Source organism: Entelurus aequoreus, linkage group LG02 (assembly GCF_033978785.1).
Source record: "Entelurus aequoreus isolate RoL-2023_Sb linkage group LG02, RoL_Eaeq_v1.1, whole genome shotgun sequence".
NCBI lineage: Eukaryota > Metazoa > Chordata > Actinopteri > Syngnathiformes > Syngnathidae > Entelurus > Entelurus aequoreus.
This window is the reverse complement of record NC_084732.1, coordinates 25,832,304-25,852,208: the sequence shown is the minus strand read 5'-3', so window position 1 is coordinate 25,852,208 and position 19,905 is coordinate 25,832,304. Positions and strand designations below refer to the sequence as shown.

General features: G+C 38.5%; 1 protein-coding gene across 4 annotated transcripts in view; it reads right to left on the bottom strand.

Moving 5' to 3' along the window:
• Positions 1–19,905, bottom strand: part of LOC133631939 (SH2 domain-containing adapter protein F-like) — a 239,498-nt gene that overhangs the window by 46,919 nt on the left and 172,674 nt on the right. For 2 of the 4 annotated variants that reach the window (XM_062024139.1, XM_062024156.1), the window contains exons 3-4: positions 17,225–17,443; positions 13,663–13,761 (exon numbers count right to left, since the gene is read on the bottom strand). In XM_062024139.1, coding sequence (XP_061880123.1) covers positions 13,663–13,761; positions 17,225–17,443 — 318 coding nt within the window. The remainder of the gene's footprint in view (positions 1–13,662; positions 13,762–17,224; positions 17,444–19,905) is intronic. The other 2 variants (XM_062024148.1, XM_062024164.1) reach the window with 1 other exon arrangement.

Sequence of the window (19,905 nt, the reverse complement as noted above, 5' to 3'; positions counted from 1 at the left end):
TCGGACTCCCGAACTAAGTACAAATGAGATGAAAGAGAACGAAGCAGGCCTATTAAAGGCGAATAATAATTTGTACACAAACGTCTTCACGCTGCATGTGTGCAATCCAAACTGATTAACAATAACTTTGTATTCCGCACAACTGGCAAGATCGTCCAGGACAATAGCAACCTTCATCTGGAACAGTATCGCCCGGGGCACGCACGGTCTTTTCCTTCGGATTTAAAACTCCTTACATCAATCCACAGAGCCTTATGAATGAACTTGGAGACATTCAAAAGTTTTGTTTCCATGATTCTCTGTCCGAAAATTCCTTTGAAAAAACTCTCTGCCGCAAGTCTTTCTTTGCTTCGGACTTGATCAGAATCAGAATCAGAACCAGAATCAGAATAGTTTTCATTGCCATTGTTTGAGAACGGGTTCACAAACTAGGAATTTTTCTTGGTGCAATCGTGCAACATAAAACACATACAACACAGAATAGGTAATAAAATGAGCTGTAACTGAGCTATCAGATCCGGCTTCGATGCATCCTTGGAAGTAGCGTCATGTTTGTAGCGCAATCCAAGATAATTTATTGATGCTGTCTGCTCTTTAACATCAGCATATTCAATATGTGTCAATATTACAGCTGACATCAGGTACTACAGAGCTAAATTGTTTACATAGGAGTCGCAGATGCTCAGTGTGACATCATAGGTCAACCGGAAAAGAAAAACATTTATATCAGACTAATTTAGTGCATGGAAACAAAGTGAGTGGGTAAGTAGAAGAGATCCTGAAAAAATAAAATAAAAAAAACCCCGCGAAAATCTGACTTAAAGTATGAATGTATTGAAATTGCTGACTTTGTGATGTATTTTTCATGGTTGTTTAACTCTGGCGCTCAAAACTGGTTTAATACATGTAGCCCAGAATTTGACAAGTAGAGGTCGACAAAGCTACACCTTAAGTTTAATTGTGTTGAGCCACATGTGTGCAATGTTTGATGTGTGTATTACAACTAAAACTTCAATTTTATTTATGTAAATTCACAATGGACATTATACTTTTGTAATGTTTATATTTTCAGTCTTACAAATCTAAATAAAGGAAGACGTAAAAAGAGATAAAACTGAGGACGAACAATAATTCAAAAGGAGCAACATCAGCCATCAACAATACTTGGCTTCTGTTCCTTCATGCTGTTAACTATCTGTCGAGTCACACACGCTGGAAAAAAGTAGCAAGGGCATAATAAGTAACTTACTAACATTGCATTGTGAAAGCTGATGTGTTTATTTTCTAAATAAGTAAACCCAGTCTCAAAGGAATATAACCTGCGGTGGCACTTTCTAAAGAATCATCCAAATTTTGATGTCCGGCCTCTGAGACCTGGGGCTTTTGAAACTGCAGCTCTCTTCATTATGTAGTTGAATAGCCCTGGTTTAGAGGCAAATATATAATAAAATATTGGAGAAAAATCATGTCTTTACATCTAGAGGGGTTCACAAATTAAGCATTTTTGGTGCTAAAAAAGAAAGGTTTAAAGTCATCCAACACCTTCAATCACTGTCCCTGAAAACCTCAAATAAAGCCAGAAATCTTGGGGTTATTTTAGATTCTGATTTACATTTCGACAGTCACATCAAATCAGTAACAAAATCGGCCTACTATCACCTCAAAAATGTAAAAAGACTTAGAGGGCTCATGTCAGCTCAAGACTTAGAAAAACTTGTACATGCCTTTATTACCAGTAGGCTAGACTATTGTAATGGTCTCCTTGCAGGTCTTCCCAAAAAAACTGTCAGGCAGCTACAGCTTGTTCAGAACGCTGCTGCTAGAGTTCTAACAAAGACCAAAAAATGTGAGCACATTACACCAATTCTTAAATCCTTACATTGGCTCCCTGTACATCAGAGAATAGATTTCAAAATCCTCCTGCTCACATATAAATCACTACATGGTCTAGGGCCCAAGTATATCACTGATATGCTCCCACTATATACGCCCTCTAGATCACTAAGATCTTCTGAGACCAATCTGTTAGCGGTTCCAAGAGTAAACTCAAATCAAGGGAGATCATCATTCAGTCACTATGCAACACATAGCTGGAATAAACTTCCTGAAGATGTCAGACTCTCCCCAACTCTCACTACTTTTAAAACTAGACTGAAGACTTTTATGTTCACCTTAGCTTTCAGCTAAATCTTTTAATCTTTTAACTTTTAACGTCTGCACTGTTTTTATTTTTATTGTCTGCATTTTAATTTTGCTTTTATTTTCTTTCATTTCACTTTGTTGTCTGTGAAGCACTTTGAGTCTGCCTTGTGTATGAAAAGCGCTATACAAATAAAGTTGCCTTGCCTTGCCTTGCCATTAATACGTTAGAGACAATGTTGGACTTATTTGTGCATGGCCAAGTACCGTATTTGATTGACATAACGAGTGCCGTGCTGCTCTGATCGTGACGCTAATGAAAAAAAGGATAAGTTTGTTTGCAGTCGATTTTTGCTCCAAATACTAATCTGTCATCTACAATTCATGTCTGCAGTTGTTTTTATGGTGTGAAGTTCATATTTTGTCTAATTATTCATCTATAGATATCCCTGTTATTCAGCAATATTTGGAAGCGATATGAATATTCAGTCTGATGTTGAGCCTCAGAGAGATGTATTAATCTTGTTTATTAATACCATCAAGGATATTTTCTTGACACTAAGAAATTGCACCAAAGACGCTATAATGTGGTCATTCGTGTGGAATAAAGCACTTGGCTTTCCTGCACAACAACAATGAAAATCACCAACGAAAATACGGTAGATTGGACCAACAATCACAATAATTATTACTGGGCACAACCAGGTATTCATAGTTATATTTAGGCATAGCAACAACAGAATAATACAAACTAATGTGATCTATTGTCCTGTCTTTACGCTTAGTTCTGCTCTCAAACACTACTAATATAGTAGAGAATAAACTTGATTGCATCACACTAAGTTTCTCAAACAAATCAAATGTTCAAATAAACATTTTTAAAAATGATCGCTGCAGACACAAACGTGGTCCGATTGTATTCCACAAGATGATGAAAGTGATATTTTTACGAGTAATTTCCTTCGACGCAGTTTAGTTTTTTCCCCTGACTTTATTACCTTTATGAACAACTTTTGGGACGATATGAAAGGTCTTTACTATCTCTCTATTTGAACGACTGGAACATTTAAGAACAGAACAGCAAAAGGGCATTTTCTGCTGAAACGCTACACTCACTCTCACTTGTTTTAATGATACGCTCAAGCTGCTTGACCATCGTGTGAATGAAGCCGCAAAGAAGATTAATGGTGAATGCTAAGACAAGCGCTACAATCTAACTACAATATTTTTCAATACGAAACAATTGACTTAACATAAGAAAACATCTGTTATATTTGCTGAACGCCATCTGTTCAAACACGTAAATATTGGAACATGCATTATGTGTTTCATTGTCATGTTTTCATACAGTTCTTAGACTTGTGTTGACAATTTGCAGTCCAGTTAGTCATTATAATAAAAACAATAGCGTTAGCAGGTTGCAAACACATGGAGTCTGAAAATTTCAATGTATCACAATTTGGCACTTGGCCGAATACCCCACAGATTCTGGGTTATTGCCTTAAGTGAGTTTTCACTTGCCATTATCCAACACAAGTGTGGGGTTTGATTGGTTTCCTTTAATATATGAGGACTCTGGTCTTAGAAACAATATTTAGGTTATTCCGTAAGTCTTACATGTATGGAAACTCTGACGATAAAGAATCTTTGAATTTTCAATCTTAGGGTTGCACCGATTGACATTTTTCTGATTTGATCCTGAATCTTGAATTTGTGTATATGCCCGACGATTCCAATATTAATCCAATGCCAAAATTCTGTTTTCTTAAATATTATGTATTTATTATTCCGGCGTTATATTTTGCTGCTGAGATTAGTCGACATACTGAAAATGACCATAAAAATTTATGAACAGCATTTTTATAAGGTTGGAGTGCCATCTCCGGGATCGGGAGGAGATCCTGCTCCAAGTGGTGGAGTTCAAGTACCTCGGGGTGTGGTTCAGGAATGAGGGAAGAGTGTATCGTGAGATCAACAGACATGCAGCGTCTGCAGTGATGCAAACCCTGTATTGGTCCATCGTGGTGAAGAAGGTGCTAAGTCGAGAGGCAAAGCTCTCAATTTACCGGTCGATCTACATCCTTTTCCTCACCTATGGTCATAAGTTTTGGGTTATGACCAAAAGGACAAGATCACATAACAAGCGGTCTGTGATCTTGTGGAAGGGCTCTCCCTTAGAGATAGGGTGAGAAGCACAGTCATTTTGGAGGAGTTTAGAGGAAAGTTGCTGCTCCTCCACATCGGGAGGAGCAGATAAGGTGGTTCGGGCAATTGGTCAGGATGCCCCCGAACGGTTTAGGGCTCGTTTGACCGGTATGAAGACCCAGGACACGATGGAGAGACTACAGCTGGGAACGAGATCCCATGGGAAGAGCTGGACAAAGTAGCTTGGGAGAGGCATGCCTGGGATTCTCTGCTTAGGCTGCTGCCCTCGCAACTCAACTTCGGATAAGCGGAATAAGATGGATGGGTTATTGAAAAAAATCAGCCTCAAAACATCGCAACTTTTGCTTCAACTTAATGAAAAACCTGCCAAAAATTCAGACCTGAAAAGTCACACACAAAAAAAAGAAGCAACATCTTGGAGGCACTGATTGACATTGCAACTGAGGATTGGTATATAATTTTCTGTGACGTGTACTGTCAACGCTATTAGAACACCACTAGCTTGTACAAAACACCAGAAGTGTTTTCAAACTTTTGACCGGTACTATAACTAAAACAAATTTACGTGAAGCTTTTAACAGGAATGGTGCATGGACCAAAAAAGACGCCATTACATTTTCACAAGGACCTCATCTACCAGCACTCTACCACACCTCCAAGGACTCTGCCCCCAAATTATAATAGCATTATCCATGAAACAGGAAGTAGCACTCTACTGCGTTGCATTGTAGTTACTGTACGTATATGTGATCATACCAACATTGCCAAAACAATTCATGTAATTCTGAGGGCATTCAACTGGACTGTTTGGCTTCATCAGTTCATGATCATAGTCTTAGATTGGTCACATTTAGCCTACACATCTGATGACTTTTGCACAGTGCTAGACAAACACATGCTGTGGTCCTGAGCATAGTGAACAACATAAAAGTGTTTACCTACTAGGAAGTGAATCACTATGTACATCTTAATACCGGACATCAGATCTTTGCCATTGCAGAGGAATTACAGCAGCTGAGCCATTCCTTGATGTGTACGGAGAAAGTCTCCTTGATGTGCGATCTGAGAACACCTGGTATGACAACTCGTACTTGTTTGTGTCCTCCAAAGAGGAGCAAAGATAAATTGAAGTACTTTTAAACAGCAGCTTTTTCCTTAAATGACAACGAATGGAAAGGAAGCTATTATAATAATAAAGACGAAGAGAGTGACTTTAATAAGGGGCTTTAAATGTGGATGTGTCAGTAAACAAGCCTCTGAGAGTGCGGCTCGACAGCGACATAATGAGATGAGATGAGAGGCAGCGTGACTGAGATAACAGCAGCTCTTATCCAAGCGCACATAGTCACACACGATTATTAATGTAGTAAATATGATATGTACGCAATACGCGCAGACCTCTGTGTAATTGCTGCACCAGTGGTTACTTTGTGGCAGATTTCCAACCGATTCAAAGGACGTTTTCATCCCTTTTCCATCTTTCAGAGAGGAGGCAGGACTAGCAGAATTGTCTACACGCCTGCTTCAAACACCAACGCTCCCCTGGAGCCCTTTTGTTATCCCCCAACATCCCAAAAATTATATCCATGCAGATTGTAAGCACATAACTGCTTACGGATGAAACACAAACTCACACACAAGTCCTAATGAAACATTGTGGAGAGGATGATGTTGTGCTGTATTGAATTGCAAAGGATTATCACGTGTGTGAGCTTGTATGGTGTGGAATGGTAGAGCACTGTGTTTGTTGTGTATTATTGTAATGTATGTTTTATGTTTTATTCTGTATCTGTGCTGGGACCCCCTCGAACACGAGAGGCTGCATCTCAAGGGGAATGAATTGAATTCAAATTGGTGGTGATGATTGAAGATAGTCATGAGGGGACTTAATACCCACAATGCAAATTATTCAAATGTGTCCCTTCATATAGTGCAGGGGTGACCAACGCGGTGCCCGCGGGCACCAGGTCGCCCGTAAGGACCAGATGAGTCGCCCGCGGGCCTGTTCTAAAAAAAAAAATTAAAAATAAAAATTAAAAATTAAAAAAAAAAATAAATTTTTTTTTATTTTTTTTAATTTTTTAAATTAAATCTACATAGAAAAAACACAAGATACACTTTCAATCAGTGCATCAACCCAAACAACCTCCCCCATGCACACTCATCCACACCCACTCACACAAAAGGGGTTATTTCTTTCTGCTACCAATATTCTGGTTCCCACAACATAGACAACACATCTGCAAGGGACACAGTCCCTGAAGCACACATGATTGTATAGGCTGCTGGTCCACTAACATTTTCATTAATTACTATTTTTTATGTAATTATTTCTATATTGTTTTACTTTCTTTTTTATCCAAGAAAATGTTTTTTATTTATTTATCTTATTTTATTTTATTTTTTAAAAAAGGGCCTTATCTTCAACAGACCAGGTTGTCAATGAATTTATATTTGTTTAAAGGGTTTTTTAAACCAGGCCCAGTCCAGATAATGTCCAAGTCGGACTCAGCAACACACACCTTCATTCATGTACACAGAAACAAATTAGGGAACACAACAGATTGCATATAATTTATAAACAAAATTACATTGTCAAAATAAGCATTTATTTACAGTCCAGATTATGTCCAGGTCACTCAAATTAGGGAACACAACAACAGATATCATATAATCTATAAACATAATTATACTTTCAAAATAAGCCTTTGAGGACTTCTCATCTTTTTTTAAACGTTTTTTGGCATCATTATCGTTTTCAACCATGTAACTTTCTAAAGTTAGAAAATACTGAATAAATGTTTTAAAGAAAGTAATACTAAGTGAATATCTGTTTTTGGCCTTAAAAATAAACATTTTACAGAGTACTATAAATAAATTGACTAAATCATGATTGTCAATGAACTCTCCTAAAATAACAGAAACCACATTAAGCTTCATAAACAAACCAATCCTTAAACACATTTTTTTAACTTCCACCCAAAACAAAGACACAATATGACAATACCAAAACAAATGCAGGGTGGATTCAGGCTCCTGACAACAAAATCGGCAATCATCTGACTCTGTCATATTCCATAATTTTAACATTTTCCCTGTGGGTAAGAAGTTATAAATAATTTTAATTTGAAAATAACGATTTTGCACATCGATAGTAGTTTTATAGATTAGTTTGAATATGGCATCCCATGGCAACGGGCAGTCAAAAAAGTCCTCCCATTTTCCATTTGTGTTGTATGAGGCAGCCTTCAAAGATTTCTTCATTAAATAAAAATTATATATTTTTCTATTTATTTTAGTTCCTTTTTGCCAACTACAATTTCTTATTAGAGGTTTACAAACTAATAATTTAGTAGTTCCATAATTAATTATTTGTTTCCATCTTTTCCCAATTACTCCAGTTAGTTGATAAAATGAAAAGCTTGAGCAAGCATCACCATACATAGCTCTAAATTCATCATACTTCATAATTTTACCATTCTCATTGATAATATCATTGACAAAAATGATTCCTCTTTCAAACATATTTTTCCAAAAGAAAGGCTTTCCATCTATTACAATATTAGAGTTCATCCATGTTAACTGCTGCAAAATATCGTCACTTTTTTCTGGCACATAAAATTGAAAACACCACTATGAGTGGATTGTTTCCTTTATGAACCCCGCCATGTTTCCCAGCAGACTCTCTGGGAAGGGATCACTTGTAAAAAAGGATACAATTTCTTTTGATACAGTACATGTTTTTTGTCCAACAGGACATTTGTGTACCACTCAATGTTTAAATACATCTTTGGAACAATCGATGCTTTTAAAGACAGACACATAGCTTCAAGGTTGAGAAGTTTCAGGCCCCCATATTCATACTCTTTGTACAAAACTTTTCTTTTAATCTTTTCTGGTTTGCCGTTCCAGACAAAATCGAAGACCCTCCGCTCAAAAAACCCCCCCCCCCCCCCCCCCCCCACAAAACAAATAAATAAATGAGGAATAATTACCGAGTTGGCAATAGACATTTTACCATACAAGGTTAGGATTTCCCTTTCCATAATTGCATAATTTTGTCCAGCTTTCTTAGTCGATTATCATAATTTACTGAGCCTAGATCTTCCAGATTTTCTGGGACAACAACACCAGGTATGTTAACTGGTCCATCTGTCCACAAAACAGGCACTTTGCATTCCATTCGAAAGGACGTTCCCTTTAGATTTCCGATCCTTAACATTTTACATTTATCATAATTAAGCTTAAGGCCAGATTGCTGTGAAAATATGTCCAAAAGATTAAGAAGGTTCCGCAAACAATGAGGAAAAATCTTATCTTTGTGAATCAGCCTTTTCTGACATGAACTTCATCAAGAACAAACACAGAACACGCCTCACTGATGCACATCTGCAAGACTCACTCAGAGTTGCAGTGTCAAGTTACACACCAGAGTACAACACACTAGTTAACAGCATGCAATGCCAGGCTTCCCACTAACTGACAAAGAAACAGATAACAGATTTGGTGTCCAGTTCAAAGTGTGACATGATTTAAAAATTTGAGAGTTTACTTTTGTATTTTACATGAGTTATTATTTGTACAAACATGGTGCAAAGTAATTCATGATTTGTTAAAAAATGTTAGTGGCTAGCTAGTTAAAATGGGATATTGTGATTTCACAAGACTGTCTTAGAAGTGATCATTTGAAAATGTTCAATTTGAAAAATGTGCACTTAGAGAAAATATAAAAATAAAGTGTTGCATATTGATATTTATCTGTTTCTATATATATTATTGTGAGAAATCATTAAGATGATCAGTGTTTCCACAAAGATAAATATCATTAATTATTAATAATAACAGAGTTAAAGGTAAATTGAGCAAATTGGCTACTTCTGGCAATTTATTTAAGTGTGTATCTAACTGGTAGCCCTTCGCATTAATCAGTACCCAAGAAGTAGCCCTTGGTTTCAAAAAGGTTGGTGACCCCTGATATAGTGGAACGTCATTTTAAGCGGCCCACCACATCATTTTACAAGGCCATGTGGAAATTATCATTACACAACGAGATTACTATTGCAAGAACACATCATCAGGAGGGTAAAACTAACCTGTCTCACGACAGTCTAAACTCAACTGGCGTTCCCTATCAGTGGGTGAACAATCCAACGCTTGTTGAATTCTGCTTCAATGATCATTTCACTAGGCCCGCCACACCCTTTCACGAGCCCCGCCACACCCTTTCATGTGGCCCGCCACGTTATTTTATGCGGCCTGTAAAAGCCTGGAAATAACGTGCATCAATAAAGCACCTAGTATTTATTGATAGATGTATTTTATCTCTGAATTTTGACAGAGAAACATTTAATATTTTGGAGTCAACATGTGCATAGTCATGTACATAGTGTATATACCCCCCAACTCCCATTTTTTGTACATATTTTTTTTCAAATCACCTGACATGTATACTGTGTTTATGTACATCATTTATCCATTTTTTTAACGTAATTTTTTATATACATGTTACAGGTTATATATCTTTTATTATTAAATGTGATGAATATTTAATGGTCCACAATGGAAACAAGCCTTTTGGCTTTTTGTGCCATCCATTTGCCTTTTTAAAACATTACATGGATTCAATTCTTTAAGATGTCAATAAACTTATCAATCAATTAATCAATACTTACAATGGCCTATCTTCCAAACTTTTTTTTGCTATCAAAAATACAAAAAAAAAATACTTAAAGGCCTACTGAAATGACATTTTTTTATTTAAACGGGGATAGCAGATCCATTCTATGTGTCATACTTGATCATTTCGCGATATTGCCATATTTTTGCTGAAAGGATTTAGTAGAGAAAATCGACGATAAAGTTCGCAACTTTTGCTCGCTGATAAAAAAAGCCTTGCCTGTACCGGAAGTAGCGTGATGTCACAGGAGCTAGTATTCCTCACAATTTTCCTTTGTTTACAATGGAGCGAGAGAGATTCGGACCGAGAAAGTGACGATTACCCCATTAATTTGAGCGAGGATGAAAGATTCGTAGATGAGGAACGTTACAGTGAAGGACTTGGGAGGCAGTGATGGACGTATCTTTTTTCGCTCTGACCGTAACTTAGGTACAAGCTGGCTAATTGGATTCCACACTCTCTCCTTTTTCTATTGTGAATCACGGATTTGTATTTTAAACCACCTCGGATACTATAGCCTCTTGAAAATGAGAGTCGAGCACGCGAAATGGACATTTAAAGTGACTTTTATCTCCAAGACAATACATCGGTGACACACTTATCTACTGAGCTAACGTGATAGCATTGTTCTCAAATGAAGATAGAAACAAAATAAATAAACCCCTAACTGGAAGGATAGAAAGAAGAGCAAAAATACTATTAAACCATGTACATGTAACTACACGGTTAAAAATTCTCAGCCTGGTAAGGCTTAACAATGCTGTTGCTAACGACGCTAAGGCTAATTTAGCAACTTAGCAACCGGACCTCACAGAACTATGTACTCTCTCCTTTTTCTATTGTGTATCACGGATTTGTATTTTAAACCACCTTGGATACTATATCCTCTTGAAAATGAGAGTCAAGCACGCGAAATGGACATTTAAAGTGACTTTTATCTCCAAGACAATACATCGGTGACACACTTAGCTACTGAGCTAACGTGATAGCATCGTTCTCAAATGAAGATAGAAACAAAATAAATAAACCCCTGACTGGAAGGATAGACAGAAGATCAACAATACTATTAAACCATGTACATGTAACTACACAGTTAAAAATTCTCAGCCTGGTAAGGCTTAACAATGCTGTTGCTAACGACGCTAAGGCTAATTTAGCAACTTAGCAACCGGACCTCACAGAACTATGATAAAACATTAGCGCTCCACCTACGCCAGCCAGCCCTCATCTTCCCATCAACAGCCGTGCTCACCTGCGTTCCAGCGATCAACGGCGCAACGAAGGACTTCATCCGTGGGTTTGGCGGCAAGCATCGGCTAGGCGTCTTCTATCAGGGTAAGTAGTCCTTGTTGTGTTGCTGTAAGTATTGTACTTAGCCGCTAAGACACCGATCGATCCCACCTACAACGTTCTTCTTTGCAGCCTCCATTGTTCATTAAACAAATTGCAAAAGATTCACCAACACAGATGTCCAGAATACTGTGGAATTTTGTCGAAGAAAACAGAGCTTTGTGTATTGTGTCCAATAGGGCCCAAACACTTCCGTGCATTTTGTGACGTCACGCGCATAAATCATATCCAAAGGAGTTTTTCAACCGGAAGTGTGGCGGGAAATTTAAAATTGCACTTTATAAGTTAACCCGGCCGTATTGGCATGTGTTTCAATGTTAAGATTTCATCATTGATATATAAACTATCAGACTGCGTGGTCGGTAGTAGTGGGTTTCAGTAGGCCTTTGTGTAATTATTCAATTAGGGGGTTATAAATTCATATTCAAGTATATTCACTGTTACAAGGTGCCCTCTTAGAGCAGTCATATTTGCAGTGTGGCCTATAATGAAAGCGAGTTTGAGATATCTGCTCAAAAGTTATACTTTTTTTTTTTTTTTTTTGGAAACCAATTTTTACTTTGAAAATAATGACATTAAATTAGTTTGTACTTGAGTCAAACTGTCATCTTCATAAAAACTGCACAGGTAATGCTTTATGTAACATTGTAACGTCATACAAATCTAAATAACAAGCTCTCCAAGTTAATGTGTTAACGCACGCCATTAATCCCCTTACCTAAAAGGTGGTGTGGTTTGTTACACACTCAGTGATCAGGCCAATGCATACGCCAGTGCATTATCAGCACCTTGTTATTTACAATATGATTGCAGAACTGTTCAAAATGTGCACTTAATACTTAACTGTTAACAGGTTTTGAGCAAATAAATGTTGTGCATTCAGGTAACAAGTTTTAAAAATGTTTGTGCATGACATTTTGACAGTAAAATTGCATTTGTGTCAAAATATCTTGGTCTTTTTTTAAAAGTTATTTTAAATCATGCAAACAAGTAATTAACTGCTATTAATCAAAGTAAAAAAATGTTGTTAATTTGATTGAAAAAATTATAATTTCACAGACAATTGTTAAAAAAATCTAATAAAAAAAAAGTTAACAACAAATCCGTTTCTTTGGAACGATTGTAAAAAAGCCAAAGAAAATGCAAAACGCTGATGATTTAGGTGACATTGCAAAATTTGACAGCTGCGTTTTTGTGAATTTTAATTGGCTGCTACCATATTTTACGACAATAAAGGAGTCATATTATGATTTTTTTCCCCCTACATTTAATACACTTCCTTGTGGTCTACATAACATGTAATGTTATTAGATTGTGGTCACAATCTTGCATAAATTATGTTTTACAGACCGCCTCTTCAGGATGCGCTGTTTAGTGGTCGGTCTAATTTACGTGCCTCCACTTCGACTGAGTCTTCTCCCCGTCACCCATGTTTTCGTAGTACGCTACATTGTATCAGCAATGGCAACTGCGGCGGATGAATGCCCCACAACAAGAGGATAGCGAAAAAGAAGGATCTTATTGACTGCACGTCGTCGGGTAAAACTTTATAAATATGGATAATCTGCTGACGTAATTGATGGGAAAAACGTTACAAAGTGAGAAAAATCCAAATGGCTCGTGTATCGGAAGTAGGCAAGATTATTTTATAAATAACTCTATAATGCCTCAGCGGTTTTATTTCAAACTGTCATGACTTATGCAGATCCCACATACACAACAGCAGGTACCAATACGTAAGAAATTTTGGTTTTGCAATATAGGGGCCCTTTAAGGGGTGTTTGATTATGGGTGTTCCACTGTAATATGATGTAAATATTTATTTCATTGTGTTTCCCCTAAAGAAAGTAACTGGCTGACTAGTAACCAAATTAACAAAGCTATTTTATTATTATTTGGAAATTAAATAATCAGAAGGATGTTCTGATTTCAAATCCAAACATTAACTAAACTAATGACCATTAATGTTTTACAGTGCACGTTTAGCCTTTAGATGTGTAAAAATCTAAAGAATATTACATGGTTCTAATGAGAATGTGTAATATTTCCACATTTGTTGCACCATAGTGCCTTTGTAGTCTCCTGATAATGTCATTCCAGTCATGTAAATGTTCACACAGTGAGCTCATTTTCACTTCAAGAAGGCAACCTTTGCTCATCCTATTAATGCATGGCATTCACAGGGGGGGTGATAAAAGAGCAAAACATGATGGACAGGTAAGCTAAAATCCCTAAATTCAGCACATTATTTCTGGTTAAAACATTAAAACACATGAAAGACAGCCAAGAGGAAAGAAGACTCCCAAGAAGCCCAGTTGCATATTTGGTACCTGTGGGGGATTTAGAGTTGCAGTCCTTTCTTCTGTGGGGAAGTGATCCAGTGCCATTTATTGAGCCCTCGTAGCTAATGCAGTCATAACAAAGCAGAGCTGTTCAAGGATACAAACAAAAAGAAAAAAAATATATATAGAGGGATGAGGTGATTGAATATCACGATATATGACTTTTAAACAACGTTTAGAACAGCCCTGTGTGATGTTATGGCTGCTTTAGCCACCCTAACCCATAGCAACACACACTGTTGGGAGGAGAAGCAGCGCAGGCTAGGATGGACACCTGTGAACAAACATGGTGGCAGGTGCTCAAGGAAGAAAAAAGGACGCGGCGTTAAAAGCGGCGGCAGCCTCAGAATGGAAGGGGAGTCAACGTAATCCGTGGATAAAAGTGGAAAAACAAAGTGTTAGTAAAGCGGGAGAGTAAATGGGAAGCAGTTTAAGGGCTCAAATTGGTGGATTTTATACTAAAATGTACTGTCAGTAGCCCCGGTTTCACTATGTAGTACAGTCTAGTTCAGCTTGTAATGGTACGTACAGTTTGTTAATTGGCGTGATCATTTACGGAGTGCACTACCGTCTACGAACAGTCAGAGTACAGTTACAGATTGAACTATTTGCTATTCAAATAGTTGGCTGTTTTAGGATGAAGAACATTAATCGGGCTACAGCATAAGAAATAATAAGCCCTGTTTACACTGCACACCAAATCTGAGTTTTTTGCCCCCAAGTGACACAGACCGGATATTTTTTGCCAGTCCAAAAGTGTTTCAAACGGATGTTTTCGCATCAGATCAAGAGGTAGTTTGAATCCAATTTGAATCTGATCTTTTCAAATGTGACTTCAGTCGCAACGGAAATGCGACCAGATTGCGACTTTTACATCATAGTTTTCCATCATCTGCCTACTGCCTTTACACAACACCCATGGCACAAACCCACTAACAGGCTGGTCTGTCGTCAATGTTTTCTCGTGTAGTAGCAAGTTCCTCATTTACGCAATCCGGTGTTCTGTCGAAATGAGCCGCTTTGTCGAAAAAAAGCCACCAGCGCTATCTATCGATTTACGCTGTTGCCACATCAAGAAATTACACCTTAAGTTTCGAAACGCAGATTTAGATATCAAATGAAATATATAATAAAATAATCACTTACCGTATTGTCCGCACTATAAGGCGCACCATCAATGAATGACCTATTTTAAAACTTTGTTCATACATAAGGCGCACCGCGTTATAAGGCGCATAGAATAGACCGGGGGTCGGCAACCCGCGGCTCTAGAGCCGCATGCGGCTCTTTAGCGCCGCCCTACTGGCTCTCTGGAGATTTTTCAAAAATGTATGAAGAATGGAAAAAGATGAGGGGAAAAAAATCTATTTTTTTGTTTTAGTATGGTTTCTGTAGGAGGACAAACATGACACAAACCTCCCTAATTGTTATAAAGCACACTGTTTATATTAAACATGCTTCACTGATTCGAGTATTTGACGAGCGCCGTTTTGTCCTACTTATTTTGGCGGTCCCTGAACTCACCGTATAGTTTGTTTACATGTATTGATTGATATAACTTTCTCCGACTTTCTAGGACGTGTTTTATGCCACTTTTTCTGTCTCATTTTGTCCACCAAACTTTTAACGTTGTGCATGAATGCACAAAGGTGAGTTTTGTTGATGTTATTGACTTGTGTGGAGTGCTAATCAGACATATTTGGTCACTGCATGACTGCAAGCTAGTCGATGCTAACATGCTATTTAGGCTAGCGATGTGTACATATTGCATCATTATCCCTCATTTGTAGCTATATTTGAGGTCATTTAGTTTCCTTTAAGTCCTCTTAATTACATTTATATCTCATGACACATGTAATATGGCTTTTAATTTTTTGCGGCTCCAGACAGATTTGTTTTTGTATTTTTGGTCCAATATGGCTCTTTCAACATTTTGGGTTGCCGACCCCTGGAATAGACGCGTACAGTAGAGGCTGGGGTTACGTTATGCATCCATTAGATGGAGCTGCGCTAAAGGGAATGTCAACAAAATAGCCAGATAGGTCAGTCAAACTTTATGAATAGATTACAAACCAGCGTTCTGACAACTTTGTTCACTACCAAAATGAATAAACAGCTGTTTTATTATTTTCCCCAAGGTAAAGTCAGTGATGTGGTATTTTGTTTATCTTTTAACAACAGCAAGGTATAACATGTAGTGCAACATTTATATCACATAGTGGAGGGGAACTTTTCCTCGTTTCAATAATCACGTAAAAAACAGTCTGATACTGTTACGGTAAATCAAACGTTAGTGCAATCACATTATAGTAACACTCGAAATAGTGCAGAGCAATAACAATATATCAATAACTTAATGTTGCTCAAACGTTAATGTCACACAACACACAAAATAAACATGTAAAGCTCACTTTATGAAGTTATTCCTCATTCACGAATCCCTCAAATTCTTCTTCTTCAGTGTCCAAATTAAACAGTTGGGCGAATACGGCATCCAACATGGAAGTCGAAATCGTCATTCATCTGCTGTTGTCTAGCAGTTCAGTGACAATTCCTGCCTTCCTGAAAGCTCGGACCACACTCTGCGTCGTAAGCGTGTCTCTTAATAGGAGCCATTTTGGGGTCTTTACATAAACACACAAATGGAAATGAAACGGCACGCCTGGTGCAGTCATATATCCCAGCATGCACCGCGCGCTTCTTCTTCTACGGGGGAAAATTAAGACAGAGGCTGCTTACCGTAGTTGCGAGACCTGTTGTGGCTCAATATTGGTCCATATATAAGGCGCACCGGATTATAAGGCGCACTGTAAGATTTTGAGAAAATAGGAGATTTTTAGGTGCGCCTGATAGTGCGGAAAATACGGTACTTGTAGTGCAAATGACAAGTCAACTATTTATCTAAGAGAGGTAGCTCATTTCGATAGATCAACTTATGGTCAACTTCATTTGTTTTCACTTTATCGAACAGCGCATGCAAGTGACGTTGGGGCCACATTGGGACCTGTGCACGTTTATATACTGGAGTCTGAAAAAGATCTAATTTTACTTGCAGTGTAAACAGTCAGGTAGATTTAGAAAAAAAATCAGATTTGGGCCACTTTTGCCTGCAGTGTAAACATAGTCAGATTCTACTACACAATACAAAACTGGCATATAAAACATGAGTTCAGAACTTCCAGAGAAATAGTCTCTAAGGAAAATAAAGTGAGGTTATCCTGGCTAACAAGGTTAGAAAACTAACTTGGTGTGAGGATTGTCTGTCAACCAATCAATGCCTCACCTTTGGATAGCATAACACATAAGACAGCATCCATGCTGCTAGCTAACAACGTTCAATTAGAAAATACAAACATTGGAGTAAAGAACAGAACTGTTCTGCTCTGTGGTAGCAAGGCCCGTGAGTGATTTAGGAAAGTAGATTTATTAGTAAATGTTAAGAGAACAATCTTGTTTAATAAACTTTTCCCAATGTCACATCTTGTTCTTTGCAGAACTTTGACAAGCTCCTACAAAAGGTTCACTTTCATCATTTGAGTCCTGTTCGTACCTGCAAAAGCTTTGGAAATCCTCTCTTTCTTCCACTCCCAGGGCTGGTCGTACTCCTCGGGGGGTCGCTCGTCGTCCTGGGGCAGTCGGCTCTCTCGGGGGCAGCGTGAGCGCTCGGGGTCAGAGTCCCCACCGTTCTCGGTGGGCTCGTACGGTGTGTCGTAGAGGGGCAGCTGCTTGGAGGCGCCGTCCTTAGGACCTCGGCTGTTAGATCGGATTTCTGAAAGGGAGTAGAAAAGAGCAGCCGTCAATGTTATTGCTCGGAAACTGCTCTTGTTTTGTTAAGTTCTGTCGGGTCACGTCTGGCAACAAACAGAAGCCCCGAAAAATCATCTGTTTTGGTTATAAAAAGAACATGTGTTGCACGTGCAATCATTTCCAACAGCTGGACATGTTTTAGTCTAAGTAGCCAGGACTTCCTTGTCTTAGATCACCTACTCTAATTCCATTCAGGGGATACTCGGACATTCTTAGACCAGCTGGGAGACATCCGGAATACATGTGGAGGAAGAACGGCTCTTCTTTGACTACGCTACTCAAAATGGAAGAAGATCCTTTGAACTCATTCCCTCAGAGTCGTAACAGAAAACCCGGTATTTATCCAGCACTGCCTTTTACAAAGAATCCAGCGAATTCCAAAATTCCTACAACTGTAAGCCTTTCACACAATGACACAAATCGAGTCATCAGATAATCAGATGGCATCCAGGCCATCATCTGGTGTTACATATAACAGCGACAATTGCTTTTAACACTAAAGGACACCTCTGCTCCTGGTTTGCATTATTTATTTGACATAGACATCTTCCCGTTTCTGTTACAGCTCCGGAACTATCTCACCCCAATTATATGAGTAGTCTACACCCAGGTAAAAGTGGATGAATAAATAACCAAACTAATCAAAGAGACTCTCTGATAAAGTCAAGCTCTGTTTGACTAACCCCAACCCTGACCCCAACCCTAAACCACTAAACCCGTAACCCCACTTTCTCTGCAAACATGTTACAACGTTGTCTGTCTTAGTTTTAATTGATCGCAAAACCTTTGACAACTTATTCCGTCTTCTTTGGGCCCTTTCTCTCTTTTCCTTTCTCTCTTTCTCCCTCTTCTTTGAGCCAATTCTGTCAGGCCACATCACCAGAAATGCAGCTGAGATCACCGTGGGTACACCGCTCTCATGTGCGCTCTTTTAGAGCAGACTTGCAGAGTTTTTACTAACTTGTTAAATGACTAATCAGAATACAAAACAAAGCTTTTTCTTTAATCAAATGAATTGATTCAATCAATTAGTCATTGCAGCCCTACTCCTCATACTGTGCAGGGTAACTGCAGAGGCTGGAGCCTATGCCAGCTGGTTTAGACTACAGCCTGGATTATTTTCCTACAGCCGTTCTAAAATGTCATGATCTTGCCTTAACATTTTTTTTCCTATGTTGATATCCATGTTACATCTCACCTCAATGCCGCCTGACCAAAACTAGCATGCACTCTTATCCTTTCATCCCCCGTGAAGAGATACTCCTAATGAATGTGCCCTTGAGAAACTGCCCTCTCCGCCTCCTCATTGCCTCTCTCTGCTCATTTGAAGCTGTTAGCGGCCTATCCTATTCTTCATGAACCCGTTAGCGGCTAACATGGATGTGAAGAGAATGAAATATTATGCCACACCGCTGCATAATTGCCTTCCAGCCCAGGGGAGCTCTTGCGGAAAAATGAGCAATGCATTTGAGGAGCCTAATGGCGCTAGCTAGCAGCATGTGCCGTGGTGGCGGCGTAGTGAGGTGAAGCTGCCGGGTTGCATGTATCCACGTAATCCCACATTAGGCACGCTCACACTCTTTGATCTGGCTGCTAATATGCTTGGTATTACGAGATCCCCGGCAAAGTCGAGGTCCAAGCTCCCCTGCTGAGGAGCAAATAGCTGTGGAAGAGCGTCAAAGAAGCAAAAGGGATGATACGAGTGGAGGAAGCTTTTAATTGGAGGCACACTTGTAAAACAAAGGATAACTACCTACAATGTAGAGAGAACCAGACATTAGCCACGTGTACATGGACAACATTGATTTAATCTGATCATCATTCGGATTAGACTGTTACTGTGTACATGGACACTGAAAAAAAAGATCTGATTATGACGTGCATTTTCATGCATCACGCATTAAATCGGAATACTTTACTTTGACATGCGCAGAATTTAACAAACGGAAAGGTGTTATTATGTATGCTATGGTGCCATCTTTTGGACGAGTTCTCTCACTGCAGGTGCTGAAGAAGCAGTCGACTTCTTCTGATTTCAAACATGGCTGTGTGGATTTCTGCTTGTCCAACCTTATCATGGTAGGAATTTATATTTTTTTCTTTTATTCACTACTTTTGTTTTACCTCTCTTTTTGAAATGTAGCTGTTATGTGCTTTTTGTGTTGTGATTATGTACGTGTTGTGGCACGTCTTCATGTTTTAACATTCTGTGTATGTGTTTGAGGCTACCTAGCACTTGGAGTAGCTGTAATGTCGTGAATAAAACAGCTCGTTAAGACGACAACTTCCTTTATTGTTACATCGACACACGACACTCCAGAACATACTTTTGTTTTTGCTAGTCTCGTTTTAAAGCATAAGACTCAACAGTGAATAATGCTTCCTCCGTACAAGTTGAATGGGGGGAGACCGCAGTAAGACAAT